This window comes from Mastomys coucha, unplaced genomic scaffold, assembly GCF_008632895.1.
Source record: "Mastomys coucha isolate ucsf_1 unplaced genomic scaffold, UCSF_Mcou_1 pScaffold4, whole genome shotgun sequence".
Taxonomy (NCBI): domain Eukaryota; kingdom Metazoa; phylum Chordata; class Mammalia; order Rodentia; family Muridae; genus Mastomys; species Mastomys coucha.
In genome coordinates this window covers 15,442,537-15,462,765 of record NW_022196910.1, presented here as the reverse complement: position 1 = coordinate 15,462,765, position 20,229 = coordinate 15,442,537, and the positions used below count along the sequence as shown (strand labels likewise).

At 40.3% G+C, this 20,229-nt stretch overlaps 1 protein-coding gene across 6 annotated transcripts in view; it reads right to left on the bottom strand.

Annotated features, from left to right (window-relative positions):
* The window catches only part of Igf1 (insulin like growth factor 1), a 79,934-nt gene that overhangs the window by 22,815 nt on the left and 36,890 nt on the right, over positions 1 to 20,229 (bottom strand). For all 6 annotated transcript variants that reach the window (XM_031350187.1, XM_031350184.1, XM_031350186.1 and 3 more), the window contains one exon: positions 582 to 763. In XM_031350187.1, the coding sequence (XP_031206047.1) occupies positions 582 to 763 (182 nt within the window). The remainder of the gene's footprint in view (positions 1 to 581; positions 764 to 20,229) is intronic.

Genomic DNA, 20,229 nt, shown 5'->3' with positions numbered 1-20,229 from the left:
TTCCTACAACTAAACCGAGTGTGCCCATTTTTGTGCATTTCTCTTTAATTTATAATTGCTGCTGAGAATTTCAAATAAGTCCCACTAAGGAGTCTTATTTGGACCCATTGTAAGGATGTGCAACTTTTGCTATTAGATACAATTATGACAAATGTTAATCCTTGTCTAACAGTTACTTGGTGCAGGCATTCCACTTGTACATGGACTATATCTTAGAGTATATCAACTTACCAAATTATGACAACCTGCATCAGTACATTCTGTCATTACCATAATGTTATTGATAGCTAAGACTTGGTATCCTATTTGGCCAATCAGTCTCATTGGGCAACTTGAGTTTTCACAGGTTTAGTTCTGGCTTTCTACCACCTTCCAAATGCCAGATGGTCCAGGGGAGTGGGAAAGATAATTCAAAGCAGAGAGTGATTGGAAGGGTGGACACATAAGTCACCCTACTGGTAGGATTAGAGCTTTTTGACCTGTCACCCAGGAGACGTAGAATTTCCATTTGCCCTCCCTCCCCCTATATCATATACAGCAGACTGCTCAAGAATGACTGCATTTCACCCATCTGAGCATACCTTTTGAGTCTTGGGCATGTCAGTGTGGCGCTGGGCGCGGATAGAGCGGGCTGATTTTGTAGGCTTCAGTGGGGCACAGTACATCTCCAGTCTCCTCAGATCACAGCTCCGGAAGCAACACTCATCCACAATGCCTGTCTGAGGTGCCCTCCGAATGCTGGAACCATAGCCTGTGGGCTTGTCTGCACAAATCAGAACGGGCTGGCATTAGAACTGCCTATGTTCACAGACTTTCATCTAATCCGATGCCTTTCTTCTTCCCACATCAAGTCTACATACTTCTCCAACAGTTTGTCACCCTTTTCTTGAAGTATCTCCAATATGCCTGACCCTGTACATTCTTCTAGATTCCCATATATTCTCTGGAGTTATAGCATATTAATGGGTAAGACTTCATTTGCCATGCCCTTTATTTGTATTACGTCTTCCCATGTTTTCAGCCATTGTTCCAGGATCCTGTCTATGTCCAGTCCTATCATCTTCCTTTTTATTGTCTTAGCTGAGAGGCTTTTAATATTTATAGTTAAAACAAAATCACAGATCAAGTTTCTTAAAATGTTGTAAGCATATTGTTTTATTGTTAAATTGACAAGGCAATTGTAATATTGGGGGGTACAGTATGATACATACTGTTTAATAATCAACTGAAGGTATTTAGGTTGTCATCTCAAACATTTGAATAAGACCCTGCCCCCTTGATGCATGGCACTGGGAAACTGGATCTTCTAAATCACTTTAGTAACTGCCTACAGTTTTATACATAGGGTAGCTCAGCTGCTCTTTTATCATCTGTTTCTCTTGTAAATTAAATTGCATATAAGCAAAGTTTGAAGTCAAAACATATATCTTTCTTTTATTGGTGGGAAAACCGAGATTCAGATTTTGAAGTAATCGGTGCAGTTGGAATTCAAACTCTGATCTACCAACTGTTAAGCCCAAGGACCTCATGGAGTCCAGAAAATATACTTGTGCATAACCCCTAAAAAGCAGCATAAGCTCTGTAGGTCTCAATCTAATTGTGTGATAGGCAATGACATATTTCTTGTCAGAATTGAGGATAAGATGAAATGATGTATTAAATAATGTATAGGACCTGCTGCAGAATAGATCTTAACCACATGTTAGTTTGCTTCTCCTGAGGATCTTTTCCAAGGCCTTAAATGATCTATTTAAAAACCCATTGTTGCTATTGACCATATGCAGAAGCCTGGAAACTCAGAACTGATTATAATGGTAGTAGGGAAGGGGCTTGCCTACTTGCCTCAGAAAGCCTGGAGCAACCATTTATGTTTCCTAGAGAAGAAACTACTGGATTAAGACAAGCAGAGCTAAATGGCAGGGAAACTGAGGATATCAACTTAATCAAAACCTACTTTGATATTTTCACATCCGTTAGACATCTTTACTGGCCAAGTAGATAATGAGTTGATTTGATCTTGGTTTTGACCACGCTTTTACTGGCTTTGATGCAGTACTGTATGGACAACATTTGATTTGATTCACACAAAATGTGAAGCTGTGCTGTTTTAGATAGGGGCATAAAATTTTGGTCTGTTCTCATCTACTTTGCATCCTTTGTGAGGTGGGATACTTATCACCTCTCCTTTGACATGTTAGGCTTTTATGAGAGAGATGATAAGCACATACACCACAAGACTTCAATTATCAACCTGATATATGCTTAGCCTTAATTCCCAACCCAAGAAGGCATGCCATTAAATAAAGACTTATAATCACATAGGGAATGATACAATACTTAAGAATGGGCATTTGAAAATCAAAGTCTTCATCAATGTTTTCAGCTTCCTCGCTAGGGAGATCAGGACCATGGCAATGGCCCTTGTTCACACTAGCTTGGCTGCTTCACTGCCGGAGAGGCCAACTGTTCATGGCGTCTTCTAAGAGTCCAAATGTTTTCCTGATGCTTGGCACAGGAGCCTTGTTGCTGCTTCCTCACACAAGGAAGGTTTATTCTCAGGGCAGCTGGAGGTAGTAACTTACTGAGGGTTCATTTGTGGTCTCTCTGGAAGGATCTGTTCTCTCTCTCTCTCTCTCTCTCTCTCTCTCTCTCTCTCTCTCTCTCTCTCTCTCTCTCTCCCTGTGGGCTCCTCATGGTTGTGGGCTCCTCATGGTTGTGGGCATTGGGAGGGACCAGGCAGTTGGTCCCAATGGAGTCTCAGCAACACTTTTACTGGCCATTGGAGGAAAGACTAACATAGAATTGGACTCAAGGTTTTTGTTTGCCAGCCAGGCCTTGGCAAGTACAAACTGGCTGGTCCCCTGGGCAATGTAAACAATGTTTTTTGTTTTCCTGACTTTTTTCTTTAATAATCTTTTCCTGGGACTATAAATTAGAGAAAAGACACAAACGGATGCACATGGCTCTTGTAATCCACGAAGGACTTTTGCATAGTTTTCTAACTATGGCTAACCAGTTAAGACTAGAGGATCCATTTGGGTTCTCTTTGCAGGTAGGGGCAAAGGAGAGAAGAGGCCTATCTCTTTTGCTGTACCTATCACAACAGTAATCTTCATGCAATGACTGTCCTTTGTTTGTAGTACATGTTTCCTAAAGGGTCCGATTTCTTAAGAAACTGATTTCTTAATCAGTTGTCAATAATGGAATAATTATTTGATATTTGGGATTAGGGTTGTAGGAGTTCTTTCAGAAACTTCCAAACTTGGCCAGTTCAGATATAACTGTTTTCACAACTCAGGCTTATGGACTGGAAATGGGGAGAGATGGGTGGGGGATTCGAGGGCCTATGTAGGACTTCTACTTCAAGCCCTTTTTGGTTAACCTGACTTCTGTGATCCTTGCTTGCTGCAAGAGAAAGATACCAACCATTATCTTGGCATAACCAAAATCACTTCCATACATGATATGACCCTTCCTGGTGACTCTCAACAGCCACAAGACCATTTCAGAAGGTAAAGTGGGCAGTAATCATCACCATAGCAAAGGGCAGCCCATGCGCTCAGTTCCTAGTTTGCTGAGTCTCTCAGAGGAGCTCAGAGTTTGGTGTAGTTCCTTCTGTACTTTTCAGGCCACAGACGGACGAAGTTTGAAGCAGAGAACTTTAGGATTTTTATATAATGTTTGATTAAGAACTGTTATATTCATTCTAGCTACCACAGTTCTAAAGGGATTATTTGTCTTTGCCAATTCATAATGACTACAATGGACTCATTGTACTTTATTCAAAATTTATGAATGTAGCACATGTTTACCCATTGCTGTTTAAAGCTTAATCCATCCTTTGAAGCCTCCCTATAGGCTTGATTTTGACAGCCATTTCTCAGCAGTTGAGGTACCACAGTTGTGGGTCAAAGTGTTAGGTTTTTCTTCAATAACCTCCTATAAGTCTTTTTTAAAGAACCCTAATAAAAGTATTTACTGTTGTGGTCTAAAAATAGGAAGACTGGTGTAGCAGAGTTTCTCAGCTGGGCAATCAACAAATCTCCCCAGTACCTTTTTGATATAAATGAGTACCTTAATCACGTCTAAATTACAGAAAAGTGTAGTGGTTTGACTATTTTTGTAATGAGGTAGAACTAGGGGTTACATCACTGCCCTTAAACACTCCTGTTGTATATTTTATTCTGATTGGTTCAATCAGAATTATCAGGTAAACAGAAAAGAAAGTCATCTTAACATAAAAGGTTTTAAACAATTTGTTACCAAAAGAATAAGTTAAAAAAATCAACAACAGACTTTCTTAGTACATAATGAAGTCTCCATTGTGGAGAGCAGTTAAGTGAAGGCTGGACAAACACCTGTTGGTGACCTCAGGAGCAGAATCCTATATTGGGAAGTAGATGCCTGCTGTGGTCTTTTCTATGTCAGAGATTGTATAGAAAATCTTGACTATTTATTGAGCATAGTTGGGAAACACTTACATTGTCTTCAAGGAAGAGCTTTAAACAGGTTTAAACTTAGAAAATGGAAATTGATTATCATTCAGTTCTCCAGAATGCTTAAAACCACTTATTGTCTTTAGCCAACGCAACAGTAAAAGCCAGGTGACTGGGATAATGCCTTTCACAATGAGACAGGATCTGAGGATTCTATCTGCTTAATTGTTTGACTGTATAACATTCCACAGACGTTTTGCTGACAAAACAAAGACTTAACATTAAAAACTTATAGTAGATGTACAGCTGGGTCCTCATGTGGCTCCCACAACAATTGGAGCAGGTGCTGTCTCTGACTCTCTTGCCAGCCTTTGGATCCCTCCCCCTAACTGGGCCACATTGTCTGGCCTCAGTGGGAGAGGAGAGAGCCCTGCTGCAACTAATGTCCCAGGGTGGGTGTGTACCCAAGTGGGGCTTCCCTTTCTCTGAGGAGAAGGGCAGGGGGTAATGGAGGGAAGGACTTATGAAGGTGGGACTTGAGGAGAGGAGGGAGGGGGACACGACCAGGATGTAAAGTGAATAAAAAAATAAACTAAGAAAAAAAAGAGAGAAAATTTATAATGTATTTATTTTTTCAGTAGCTTTGGTTCAGAGGTTGTCTAACATGTAGACCAAAGGCAGCTTTCCAGACAAGCTGGCCACCACTTAACCTAGATTTTTGAGTCCATTCTGAGTACACATAATGTTTAAACATATCTTGGGCCAACAGAGAGACTTCCAATGGTTAAACAGATGTCCTCTATAAAAGTAGCACTTCCCTTTAAATAATGCATGGTCAGTGGAGTAATTCAAGAGTCTTCAGGGCAAACTTGCTAGTTACAAGGGTTTGGGGCAGAACTGTGGTATCATCAAAACCACACCAGTATCACATTTTGTCATGGATGCAAGCAACTCACTCCCCTCCTGCTATGATGAGAAGTGTGCACTTCTGAGATTTAACTGGGGCCATCATTTCTAAAGCAAAGGATTGTGGCCATTAATCAGGAGTAGAACTATGTCTACCAACCTACACACATCTGTGTTTCTCATCAGTTTCTGGAAATGTACTTGAGACACAGTACTTTATCTTGATTCCCTGTGAAATTTCCCCTTCTGGTTATTGAGAAAGCTTTTTAAGCTGTCATTGGAAGGAGAAAAATATTGATTTGGTGCATCAATATTTAAATAATGACAAATGCAAACATTTTCAAATTAGGAACATACCTAGTTTTAAAGATATATACTTCTTCCTTTCTGGGTTATACAGAGTACAATTCTCTAAAACCATTATTAATAGGAGGAAGAAGTACCAAAGTAGAGTATTTCTTTCTTTCTTTTTATAAATTAAATTTAGTTTTTAAAATTAAAAACAGGATGAAAAGGCAAGAAACTTCAAGTTGGGGTTTGGGGGAAATTTCTAGAAATGTCTCAGCAATGTGTCTAATAGAAAATATAATTGATATTGTTAGATAATAAACAATCTGCCCTTAGCAGATTATTTTTATTAGCTGAAGATTGATTACACAATCAAATATCACAGTTAGGATCTCTAGGAGCCAGAACCTTTGTTTTCTTATATAAGTCATTACTATTATTGTTAATTTTGCCAATCTCTAGATTCACTGACAATATAGAATAACTCTTCTTAAGTCAGTATTGGTCTATGAGAACTTTATCTAATAGAAATAAATTCAGTTGACATCAATTTGCATTGCATATTAGTAGGAAAGTTTTGAAAATTATATAAGAAGCAATCTTATAGCTGTCCAGTGAAGTTTCTATTGTTGTCTTGTGGACCTTATGCATGCTGAACACACAATGTACCACTGAACTAAGTCACTTGCCCTACATTTGAATGTCCTTCCTCCTTTACTCACTCCCTTCATTTCTCCCTCCCTCCCTCCCTCCTTTCTTTCCTTCTTCCTTCTTTCCCTTCTTCCCTCCCTCCTTCTTTCCTTCCTTCCCTTTCTCCTTCCCTCCTCCCTCCCTCCTTCTCTCCCTCCTTCTCTCCCTCCTTCTCTCCCTCCCTCCTTCCTCCCCTCCCTCCTTCCCTTCTTCCTTCTTTTCCTCCTTCTTTCCCTTCCTCCCTCCCTCCTTCCCTCCCTCATTTTCTCCTTCCTCCACTTCCTCCCTTTTGCCCTCCCTTATTTTCTTTGTATCCTTTATCCCTTTGTTTCTTGGAGACAGGCTTTGTGACATAGCCCAGACTGGCCTTTACCTTGAACCTGGGAGCTCCAATCCCCTGAGTGCTGTGACTATAGGTTTAAGCTGCAACCCCTGGAAAGATTTAATTTTCATTTGCATAAATGGAAGTTGCTTTCCAATCTTTCCTACTCTGATAGCTTTATATGGAAAACCGACATCTTTCATAATTCCTTATATAAGGAAAACTATGATAAAACATTGTATGGTTGATATTTCCTGAATCCTTAGTACTTAACATTTGATGTCTTTGAGAGTCAATATTTTATCCTTTAAAGACTTTATAGAAGTCTTATTTAATTTAAATAAATTAATAAGGTATGCATGGCTGTATGCTTAGAAAACAATGTAGAAAGGGAATTCATTGCTGAACCTATCATTAGCTATTTACGATAACATGGATAACATGGGTTTGTACTTACATACTCACATGTATTATAGAATAAAGTGAATCATAACCAATATTAAAGTTTTTCAAATTAGGATTATTTGGAGAAGGTTTAAAACCTGTATTTACAAATAACACCTGATTGAGCCTTCTTTCGATACCTATGTTCAGTTCTGCACGTCTGTGGAAGGATCTTTCCAAAGCCTGACCTTTGGCATCTGGAAAAGTGCACACTGAGAAAATGTTCTCTTTTTCTGTGAACTATGTGTCAGAAACGGTCCCGACAACCTATCAGATTTAGGCATCGATTTCACTTTTGGCCTATGTTAATTTTTAATTGGCAGTTTTTGCTGGTCCCACTACTTCTCAGTTGGATGAGGTCATCTTTTCTAGGAATTATGACCCTATATTACCCACCCCACCCCACCCCACCTTCCCATCGACTAAATCCCTATAATGCCAAAGACCAAAGTCTCCTTGTTACCCAATTATGTCAATGTTTATGTATCTCTGGGTCTAAAACGAATGAAATAAAACATCAGGAGGCTGAATCTTTCTTGAGAGTGTCTCTCTCCCTCCCTCCCTCTCTCTCTCTCTCTCTCTCTCTCTCTCTCTCTCTCTCTCTCTCTCAGAAGCACCAAGTCAAGGGCAGGTATGGGAAGTAGACTATTTGGGTGCCCTTTGTTTCAAAGGTCAGAGAGTCAAAGTGCAATACTTAGGGGCAAGAACAACTGAGATTCAAAGCAGAAACATTACTGCTTTAAGACTCTTTAGAGAAATGGCTGACAGAGTGGGAAGCAACGTGATGTATTACTTTAGCCTGATCCAATGCCCTGGAGGGAAAGCATCCTGCCAGGACAGCAGAATTTACTAGTTTGGGGCTCATTCCAAGGCTTGAAGGAGATAGATAGAGCCAACAAAATTATACTCTGGCAAGAGAAGTGCTTCCCTGCACAGAACTGTTGTCCCGAGGGAACAGTTTGGTTTATCAATGTCTAAGGTGAAAGGTAATCAAATATCAAGAGGTCATTTTTATGTTGGAACTATTTCAATCAGGCTCTCCATGTAAGTTAGCTACCATTAACTAGTTAGGCAATTTCTTCCATTTGCAACACATGACTGAATCTGAGATCTTCCAGTAAAGTCTGTCACACCAACGATGGAGGCAGGGGGAATGAGTGGTTAAAGCTCTCTAAGATTCAGATCTTCAAAAGTAGACTTGCCATACCAAAAATATCTCCTAGAAATTCTGAGAGTATTAAGTAGCTCTTTGTCTTATGACTGGTATGCAATGAACTACTTACATATTGGCTATCTGTACTATTGGGTCATGCTGACTAACACAATGATTAGATCAAGGCTTGCCTTCCTCATTTCCGATTTAGAATGCGTCCTTCCCATCCCTCCCCAAAGGAGGATCTGTTTGAAAGAGGTTTTTCAAGATAGAGAGGCTGTCTAGGTTTAGGTAAATATATAACCATTCCCTTGAGATAGCTAACGTTTATGTTGTGTAAACTACCCTGACTTGGTTGGATCTTCTAGCTAGGTCTAATAACATGATGCTAGATATGTTTATCTTTGCCTATTGCTGCCTTTGGTTCCACCCAAATAATCTCCTAGTTAAAACCATATCCAACTTACATCAAAACAACTTGCAAGGCATGAGATGGGCGTGGGCTGAACACAGGGTCAGAGAGGTTAGCATCACACTTTCAGACACTGTTCTTTCCTGTGACTCTCACCTTTCTTTCTGCCCTTAAGTTTGCCTTTCCTGGTTTGATAGTGAAGGCCATTTGGTATTATTTTTCCTCACTAATGACTATCAGGCAAGGAAGCTTGTGCCATGCTGACTTCATGGTAGGCTAGGAATTAGATACTAGTTCCCTCCTTAAATAACTGAAAACTTGGGGTTCCTTCCTGCCAGGTCTGCTTTGGGAATGAATAGTCACCAAGCATCCAGGATTACCAGACTGCTAATCACTACTCCATCTTGGACTTGGGCCTGGATGAGGTAGAGACTCTAAGAGAAAGAATGACGAGCAGAGCTGAGGAGCCACACTTCTGAGCCTTAGTGCCTTCCTTCTCCTTTCTCTCGCTGAAACATCAAGACAAAAGTTGTCAGAGAGTCTGGCTCCAATCTGGAGATAGTAGCTTTGCTGTTAGTATTATCTCCTTCACATTCACTGTTATCGTTGGTTCCTTTTAGCTGTGATAGGAGCCTTGTAGTCAAAACACAAGCATTCATGCATGATAAGCGGGCAATACTTCTCTTTCTGGTGCTACAGAGAGATGAATTAGACACAAGGGGAGAGGGGGGTATTAAAACACTCTTTATTTTTAGTTTCACTCCAGAGCCTATCATTTCTCTCTCTCTTTTTTTTTTTTTTTTTTTTTTTTTTGCAACTTGGCTCCTGCCCTGGGTTCTCAGGGGTCCTGTTCCCTGTCAATCTCTTATACTCAGGCTTCTGGTTTTTCTTTTTTTTTTTGGGGGGGGTGGTTCATTTGTTTGTTTTTTTTGTATGAGATCCATCTGGACATTTTCCCAGAGGTGCCTGTGACAGGGTCAGTATGGCAGGTAAAGGAGTAGCTGCCAAGGAAGTCTGGCATGTTTGAAGGGAGAGCCTTGAGAGGTGCAGGCCCTGAAAGACGGGCATCCAGGCCTGCACCAGAGAGGAAACTGTTGGAAGACAGTCTCTGCAGCAGCAGGAATGGCTCTTGGCACTATGGCAGAGGAAAAGGCGGCCAGAGTCAATGACAGATTGAAACACACACAGGGAGAGGAAAGGAGGAGAGTGGGCGGGAGGAGACAGTTTGGGTGTTACACATCATAAATAACTTCCTGATGTGTACTGAGATGCCAGTTGGGTTGTGTGCGACAGTCCTTTCATGCTGCTATGTCTACATTGCTGTTCTCTGACTAAAAGATCCCAGAGAGTGTTTCTATAGCACTCAGTGCTAAGAGGTACACAACCAGGCGAGAGAGAGAGGTGGCGGTATGGTATATTGAAAACAAAACTGGGTCTCAGCCTTAAAGCCTTCTCATGGACTCGCACATCACCCAGACTCTCAGAGATTCTTTTATATGAGCAAACTAAACTTGGGATAGCATCAGGCACCCTCACTGAAGCCCCAATTCTTCACAGTGTTAAGTGGGGCTTCCCACCTTGTGGCTAGATAATGTTTACATATGAGTGCTTTCTGAGGTAAGAAGGATCTGATAAGGGAATTGAAAGTTTCTTCTCTGATTAGTTTTAGATACAAGCAAGTTTCATCAGCTCAATTTAAGGACAGGTAAGACCAGTGTTAGGTTTAGTAGCTTTAAAAAAAAAAAGAAAAGAAAAGAAAAGAAAGAAAGAATAAAAGAAATAAAGAAAAGAAGAAAGTGCCAAATTCTGATGCTCCATTAAGGGACAAAGACAGAAATATCTGGGGACTTCAGAGGCTTCTAGAGGTAGGGTTCAAGTGTGAGTTAGAAGGAGGATAGGAAAGAACTCACCAGAGAGTTATTTGTTGGCGACAACAGGAAGAAACAAACTATATGCTGCTAACCAAGAAGTGAACAAAGAGGAGTGCCTCTCGTTACATTTGGGATTTGCAAATGAGTTTTGGTATAAAGAAGAGTGCTTGTAAAACATCCCTGAAAAATTATAAAGCTTTGTTTTATTTTATGTGTATGAACACTTTACCTGCATGTATGTATACACACAAACATGGCTGGAGCCCATGGAAGTCAGACTAGAGTATGGGAGCACCTGAAACTGGAGTTAGAGACGGTTGTGAGCCATGATGAGGGTGCTGGGAATGGAACCCTGGTCCCTTGCCAGGACATTAAGTACTTTTAACTCCTGAACCACCTCTCTAGTCATTTTTTTTTAACCCCTTTAACGGGCCTTATACTACTATTCTATTATTTTACTACTATTTGATTATTATTATTTACAAGCTTTCATCTTCAGAAGATAAAAAGTAGTTCTCTCTGATAGGCAGGAAGGATGTTAATATAGTTGATTAGCATGCTTAACTTCCTGGTACTCAGTGGGGGTTTTAACTCTCTAATTTCCATAGTGTCTGTCAATGGTATATGGACCTTTTGTGTGATATTTCCTTCCTATGAGGTGGGCACTCACAGTGTCCTTGGAAAAGACTAGTTACAGTTTATAGTATCTCACCTTAGATACTATAAATGGGCTTCTAGGCAGGCTGCCATGTTGCCTAGGGAACAGCATAGGGTAACCATGTTTTTTCAAGTGCCCCCTTGTTCTCATTCTCTCTTTCCCTTCCCCTCCGTCTCTCTTGTTCTTTTATCCTCTCTCTGTAAAACCAACTCTTTCTACAGTTTTTAAATTTTTTAAGTGTATATCAGAAGTTCTTAAGCCTCTCAGAATCTACTACTTATCAAAGAACTAAGCAAGTATGCAGAGTGAAGCTAGATGGATCATTTATAGTATATAAATATAATAGATATTATACTATAAATACATAGTAATAAATAATTATATTATTTTAGGGCATTTTAGATAAAAGTGAACTTGTTAGATCATTATTCATTTTCTTTGCCACAGTTCTTAAACCTTCTCCGTAGCATTTGATTTTTTAAATATAATTAACAGACCTTATGTGTTTTCTTCAAACTCTTGCACTTTAGTTTTTGAAAAAAAATGTCTTTGGCTATTACAACAAAGTCAGAGTCAACGAAAGTGGTTTCTCAGTGAACTTTTGGCAATCATGGAGCCTGTTCGTTTTGAGCCATTACACTCCCAACCTAGCCCCACCCAAAGGAGGTGAGTGAGCTATGAAGTTATGAATAAGCAGAGAGAGAGAGAAAGGGAGAAAAGAGAGAGAGAGAGGAGAAGAGAGGAGGAGGCTGACGGAGGGCAAGAGAGTCAAGTAATTGCTTGACTCCAAGTTAGAAGATGTTCTCATCTTTATTTCATCTGGGACCAATCTCATGCCTACATTCCAAAACTCATTAAACGCTTTTTAGCAAATATAATTCTCCACCAAGGGGGGAAAAACTGATTCTCTTAATTATTTTACTAAATTCAGCATAGAAAAACCACTTTGGGTTGTGATATTGGATAGAGAAATCACATTTTTACTTGTATTTTTTTTTTCTTTTTATTACAAGCCTAAACCCAGAACGGCCCCAGCACTCTGCCCTGGGACTTGGTCTGAGGCAATGGCCTTTTGGCCTTCTGACCATTCACTCACTTCTGCGAATTTCCTTTCTGAGAACTGGAGCCGTTGCCTCAGAAGTCACTTTCCAATTCTTCGCAAAACTTATTCACAGTTGCCGACTAAGTTGGCCTCATAGAGAGCAGGCAGTGTGAGACCTAATATGACACACAGCTGGGAGGAATAGTTGATGCAGGGACATGGTGCCAGCACGGCTGCCTGTGGTTCCCTGACTGCCTCCGTCTGCCCACTTTAGCTTATATCTAGGTTTAGGGAAGCTTCAGAGGTACTAAAGTATAATAAACTCTGTCCCTACTTTAGCAGAAAATGGGGGGTCTAATGGTCTCTTCTGATATATAGCCCTTCGGCAGGTCAGCCTTCACTCCATTTTTTTTCAGGCTGCCTTTCAGGACCCTCTTCCTCATAATCCCATGCAAAGTTTCTCATCTTAGAAGAAAGGACAGTTTAAGGCCTAGTGACCTGTGATGGGTATGGTCTGTACAGGCTCTACCATGAAAAATGCATGTGTTTTTTTTTAATGTGAAAACTCCGTCTATGAATGAGCTAATGAGAAGAAATGACCCTTAAGGTCTCTTCATTTCTGTATAGTAGAGACAGAGGAGATAAGTGAAGCTTTTAGCTTTAAATAGTAGGAGTTCTGCTAAGAACTGGTAGAGAACACCTCAGATATTCTTCACTGTGTTAAGTATCTTGCTATGGCTGTGGTGAACTATCTAAAATAATCAACTTTAGGAAGGAAAAGTTTATTTTGACTCATGGTTTCAGTTCATGATGACCTGAGTTGCTTTGAGCATGGTTCTGGGTCAAGGCAGAAAACATCATGCTAAAAAGGCATGATGAAGGGATGTACTTTACCTCATGGAGGGATGACGAAACAGAGGGAAGGGAAGAGAGAGGGAGAGGGAAGAGAAAAAGAGGGGAGGAGATAGAGGGAGAGAGAAAGAGGGAGATGAATAGATAAGATGTGCCCTTCAAAAGTATACTCCAGTGACCTCCTTCCACAAGCCACGCCCCACTCCCTAATAGTCTATTTAGCAGATCCATCCACTCATGAAGCTAATATCTTTATTATCCAACCACCTGTCAATAACAACAGAGGCTGGAAACCCAGGCCTCAAGGATCTAGATGCTGTGGGCATCACTTCATGCTCAAATCAGACACACCTGGACTGTAAACTTGAGTCACAGAGAAAGAAGATGACTTCGAAAGAAGAGAATGATAGGAATGGATGGGATAGGAACACTTTCATCTGCTTCTAAAGGTTCACCCATTCCTTTCCCCTCCTAACATAAACTCTCCTCATTGTTTCTGCTTCTGGATCAAGAAGATACTCAGATAAAGGTCAGTTGATGAGTCCAATCCCCTCTGTTTCTTCTCACTGAATGAGAGACTTGGTCTATGGAGACTTGCCTTTGGCAGACATTTCTTGCAGTGGGACGATGACCCGTCATAAATTCTTCACATTCTTCACAACATCCGTGCCTTCTTTGGCCAAACCTTGTCCTTTGTGCTCAATAGGCCACAAATCACCCCTTGCTTCTTTTTCCAGGCTGTGCATGGCCTAACACTCTTCTTTTAACCCAAATCCCTTTCTTGCCCTTAGCTGTGGCTCTTGGCATAGGAATCCTCTCACAGCCCCCACCTGGGTTAGCCATCTGAGGCATCTCCAGCTGCGCTGCTATAATCCGTCTACCTAACTTGAAATGCTGCCTTTCTTCAAATGTCAGAGTTGCTAAGGAGACCATGCTGCCTAATCTGAAGTCTAAAATTCTCTAACCCAACTTATACAGTGTAGTATAGACAATAATTCCATAGAAACAAGAACACTGGTGAAGATTGATACCTAGAGGAAATCCACTAGTGAGTGAGCCAATGGGCATAATAAAAAGACAGATACAATCCATTAAACACTGTTTTCTTTGTCACATGTAGAAAAACTGAAGCCTTTCCAATAATACATAGCCAGCAGCGTCTTCATTTTAAGTGATTTCTATTGAACTTTTCATGTCTTATTACTTTGTATATCTTATTTACATCTTTATAGCATCTACATGGGCTAGGCATTATGCCTATATTCATTTAACATACCTGGAAGCTGAGATTTGCAAAGATTAAGTTGTAACTTAGTTTAATAAGTAGCAGAATCAAGTCACCTTCCCAGGAATACTCTAAAAGTGAGAGAACCATTAATGAGACTTGCATACCACACGATATAAGTGAAGGGTGTGTGTGGGGTGTCTTTTAAGCTGAGCTCTCAACTCAATTATTCAAGCACTTGCATTAAGATATTTTCTCCTAGGCATTGCGGCAAGTTCTCAAAGGGAGCATGTGGCTTTTGCCCCTGGAAGAGAGATGTCGTTGAACTTCTGCCTCCAAGCTTGGACATTGGATGCTCACATCTCATCCATAAAAGCAAGACTCAGTTTCAGATGAGGATACTTAGCTCTGTCATATACCTAGACAATTTCACTTCCAATCCTACTAGATTTCAAATGTTATAGTAAAATAATGAAACATCACCCATCATTCAAATATCCCAACAAATTACATTACCAATGTTCTTGCAATTTTTCCTCATTTTCATCAAGAAGTAGATAATTGTGATAAAGCTATAGTCATAGCCAAAATGTAATATAATACTGCATTTATTTAATTAAAATTTATTTAATTATTTAAACTAATTAAAATCAAGTTTTATTGTAAGCATTTCCCATGTTGCCACCTGATATTCATAGTCATAATTTTAAAGCTGCAGAATATTTTATTGGGTAGATTTATCATCATTAGTTTCTTAATTTTTGTGTTACTATATATTTTGGCTATTTTTCAGTTTTATTATTGTTTTAACTAATGCAACAATTAAGTGTTTTTTAAAAAGATTTATTCCTAGACTATAAGAGTGAATGTTTAGAAACTGAGTTGTCAAATCAAAGGATATTATCCAACAGCCCTACTTTGACGACAGATTGCTTTTTCACCATAAGAACTAGAAAGTATTTAGTCACAAAAGCAGATAATTATATCCAGATTTTCTCCCAGTGTTCAGAAGGAGAAATTTAAGGTGGGGCCCAAACAGGAAATGTACCTGCGTCCCATGAATTAGAATAAAGGAACCACTCTCTGTTTTCAATTATTAGTGCTGTTTCTTGTGAAGGGAACAAGGGGTGTAACCAAGCTTGAGTTTGGCATTTAAAGGTTTACCAAGTAGGAGAAAAACCAAGGGAAATGAAATTGATGACAAGAAATCCTGCTTCTCAATTTTCAAAAGCACTATGTACCTATGAGGTCTCTTCTCTAGAGAGGCCCTCAAGGGTCACAGCTGCCACGGCAACACACCACCCAGGGGAAGAAGCAGACCTTCCCCTCCCGAATCACAGAGGTGCTGTTTTTATGCTTCTTTTGAGCTGAGGTGCTCTCCAGAGAACTGGGCTCTTGTTCAACCTTCTTTGGAGGGGGGCATAGAAGATGCTCATGCTCTAACTTCCCATCTAAACAAAAAAAAGTGGCCAACCATATTCGTTATTCTGTCTACAGTCTAGACACTCTTCTCAGCAAAAAAATATGAAGGCTATGACGGATCAATACACCCACAAACTCAGTGATTATGGCAATCTTAATGGATACTGCCATGCAGGGATGCTGAATTCAACAGTTCAGTGACAATTATTCAGGGAAAGTGTTTAGTTCTCAGTATAGCACAAGAAAGTTATTTTGGGTCCTGGGGTATTCAGTGCTCTATTTCAATTCCATTAACCTCTCTGAATATGTAAAACAACCAGCAAGCAGTATTTAACTGTTTCTTTGCCTTTACCTTCTGCTTTTCAAAGATCAGCCCACTTTTCTCATTTGGTTTTATGTACCTTAAAACCAGAAATGACATCTATGTACTTCTAGGTCTAAAATCATGACAGCTATGAGGACATTTCCTAACTGCTCATTGGTGTCCATATTGACAAAGCTCGTGAACAAACAGCTCACAAAGAGAAGCCATATGAAAAACATCTGGGCATTAGAAAGAAGAAATCTAGCATCAGAGACTGAGGATTGGATATAGCAATGAAATTCTGACCTTGGCTATGTACGGTCCTGGGTTTGAGTTTGGAACCATACATACATCATCACCATCACCATTACCACCACCATTCCCAATAATAACTACCAAACAAACAAAACACCCCTCCTCCCAAGTATTGTGGCAAGTGTCTGTATTTTGAGGTCTTCTCTCTTAAAGGCATGGTAATCGTACTTATCTCTATGGGTAATTTCAAATTAAGGTGCAGAGAGAGCCTGTGGCCTACAACAGGAACTTGAAAGATGCCACCCAGATCACTTTTCTAAGCATCACTATGATGACTCCACAGTGAGATTTTGTGGGAAGCTGGTTTGAATGTGGAGCTCTTCTTGAGTTAAGACATTGGTTCCACTATGTTAAGCTGTGTGACATGAGTAAACTACTGAAGCTCTCAGGGCTCATCCAAAGAGGCAGCAGCCTCACAAGGCTTGGGATGGATGGCATGAATAAGCACTTGACAAGTTTAGTTGATGTCATTCCACAAAGAGTCAGTGATCGGCCATCATGTACCCGGACTCCGAATGCAGAAGAGGACAAAGGAGACAGACAGTTCCTGCCCCTCGTCCCCACCTCCTGGAACTTGCAGTTCATAATGTACGTCATCATTATCGATCCATACAGTCAACTTACTCTGCAGCTATCTCCAGAGAAGACCTGGCAGTACAAATCATTGTCACAGGTCTTCTGTCCTTTATCCCTTTCAACAACCCTGTAAAATACCCGGAATTATTCCCATTGTATAGACAAACAAGCCAAATCTTAAGTGGTGGGTGAATCTGGAAGTTCTTTTGCCCTCAAATGACAGGTCTTTGATTCTCATTCCTGTCCTCAAAGCTTCTTGATAGAATGGATTTCTTGCTCATGAATATGTGGTGGTCCCTGAAGCAGCTAGTGGCCAAGAGGATGTGTTAGTATACATCCCAGGATACACAATGAACATGCACAGTGGTTCTCAAATTTAAGCTTCCATTGATATCACCTGGAGGGGCTATTAGAACATGGGCCATACCTCAGATCTCTGTTTCAGTCAGTCTGGCCTAGTGCCTGAGAATTCATATTTTCAAGTTCTCAGTTGATACCATGGCTTCTGTGTGGCACTGGATTATGTCATCTAATGACACTGGATAATGCCTAGATATGGATAGGACCCAGGAAGAAGAATGGAAAGGAGGAGCCATTGAGAATGGCAGTACTGAGAAAGACCGCTTTCAAACATCTAAAATATGCCAAAGCATTTTCATATCTCTTTTGATGATTGTCTCATAAAGGTATCCATATGTTAGTCTAGTAGCAGAACCAATTTTATTGCAAATCAGAGAGGAAGGAAAAAAAAACCATCAAAACCTTCCAAAGGAAGAAACGAAATGAAACAAAAACCATATGTTAACCTTCCCCCTTCACTGTTCTTTTATTTTCAAAGTCTGTGTCGGTCTGGATTCCAGCTAATACCTGAAAACAAGATGCTGAGTCTGAGAGTAGGAAATTGGAGCCTTAACAAGTCTGGTAGCCAAATCAGAAAGCTAGAAACACAGAGACACCCTCTTACACTGAACACTGTATTCCTAAGTTCCTTTGTTTTTGAGCTTTCAAAATTCTATGGTGGGCGTTTCACCCACCTTCACTGCCATCCTGCTCAGTTGTAAAACAAGGCCCAGAAGACAGGATCCACTAAAATCTATACCCTTTTCTGTGTCTTTTACCTTTATTATCCCCTAGGGTAATATAGAGAAGTAAAATAAAGTATAGTAGGTTTATGACACTCATTCAGAACTGTATCATCAGAACATCCTTTCAGGATCATTCAAAACTGGAGCAAAAGGGAGTGGGAGGAGGCATATTGTTAATGATCACTTACAGAACCAACTAGGAGCAACAGACAAGAGGGCGTGTGTGTGTGTGTGTGTGTGTGTGTGTATGTGTGTGTGTGTGTGTGTGTGAAGAAGAAGAATAATTACAACTTTCTGTTTGTCAGTTAAGCCATAGTCATAGCTATCAACATGTCTCAAGCAAGGCTTAGGATGGGTCTTGCTGCAAAAGCAGGATTCATTATTTCAATTGTTTCCAGAGAGAAGTGTCGGGGGGGTGGTGGTGGTGAGGGTGGGAGGCAGAAGATGCTTTATTAAGTTTCCAAGCCTGCCTCATGAGGCTTCCTTGGAGCTTCCCGTAGCTTTAAGCCAAATAGTGCCCTGTGGGCAGCAGCTTCCAACTGGCTAAATGGAGAAGGGAGGCAGAAGCTGTGTCTGGTGTGCTGATTACAACTTCCTTCAAGTCCCAGTTTGCATTTTCCTCTTGAAGAAAAGAGCTAGAGTTTTCAATCATTCTTTTCCTAGGTACCTACTTTCCATTGACTCTCTGGAGTCAATAGATCTTCAAAGATCTATTCCTGGGATAGATAAGATGGGAATGGTCTCATTCACTCAACCAGAAGTCTGTTACATATCCCCAGGAATGACTGGCATCTCTGGGTTGAGATACTCTCCACCCTCTCTACTGATTTCTTACAAAACTTCCCAGGGCATTTAAGGAGGACCTGCCACAGGCACAGGAAATACTGATGAGCTTTCCTTAATAAGCAGGTACTCCACTGTGGCTAGAAAAACGTTTGAAGGCTGGTAAACCATGTTGCCTCGTCCAAAATATTCAAAGGCTACTAAAAATCTTGACCCAGAAGCTCATGTGATCTAAAAGCAAAGGCTTATTCAAATTTCAGCAAAGGGCAGGTCCTTAGAAATCTGCTGGTCTATGTCAATATTCAGCACCCTTTGCATGATATATAACCACATGTCTGTGGATTTTCTAACAGAAATGAAATTAAAAAATTCAAAAGTTTCCATCCTCCAAAGAAACTGGAGAAGTGTAGGCCCAGCTTAACAGAGGAACTGAAGTAATCAATGCTCTGTCTCCCACTGCAATCTTTTTTTTTTTTTTCAGACATCTAGGGCTTGCCTGCCTATCAGGATTCCTAACCCTAATGCCAATTATATTGTTAAAAGATACCTAAAGATCCAAGATGTTTCTTTAGGTCAGCACTCATCAAAGAGTATTTTTTTGTTCAAGATACTCCATGCAAAAAAACTTCAGATAGGCTGAAAGTGTGTGTTGAGAGTCCTGAGCTCATGGGAAGCCCCTAATGAAGAAGTCTATCTGATGACACTAAAGTCACTTGTTCTGCACTTAATGACACCATGCTCCCCATTTTTTTCCAGGAGCAATCTCAAAATTCCCTGTTTATCACATTTGATTAAAAGTTCTGAAAAGAATTCACAAGGTGTGTTAATAATTAATGGAGGAACAATGTGTTGCCAAATGTTAACTTCCCATTAAACATTCTGGGTCAGAGAAGACAGAAGGTTTAGTTTGCTAAAGGGGATTGGTTTAGAATATCAGATCTGTCTTAAGCTGTAATGTCTTCAGAATATTCTACTCAAAGAAGGCCCTCTTGTCCACCCTACCTAAGGCAGTCTCCACCCTCAATTCCACTATCCTATCAATTCTTTCAAGGCATTTACCAAAATTTGACATGGTCTTATTTATTTATTTGTTGACTTGTACTTTGTCTCTTTTTGCCCTCAAACCATTAGAATGCGAGGTCTCTGAAGCCAAGGACTTTTGCCACACCAGTCAGAGTAGCTCTGCAGAGAGTCTTTGCTGAATAAACCCATTTTAATACAGGGGTAGATGGGCTTATGAATGGATAGGGGAGCTGATTTGTCTATTCTTGTATCCCCAGCTCATATCATTAGTGCTCAAGTGATAACCACTGCCTAAGTGAATGGAGAGGGGTGATCGACACTATTTTTCATGCTCAAATCAAGTTCATGGGGAGTGAGAGAAATGAATGATATTCCAGCCCTTCACAGGATTGGCATAAATCCAGACTCCTTCCTTCATGACA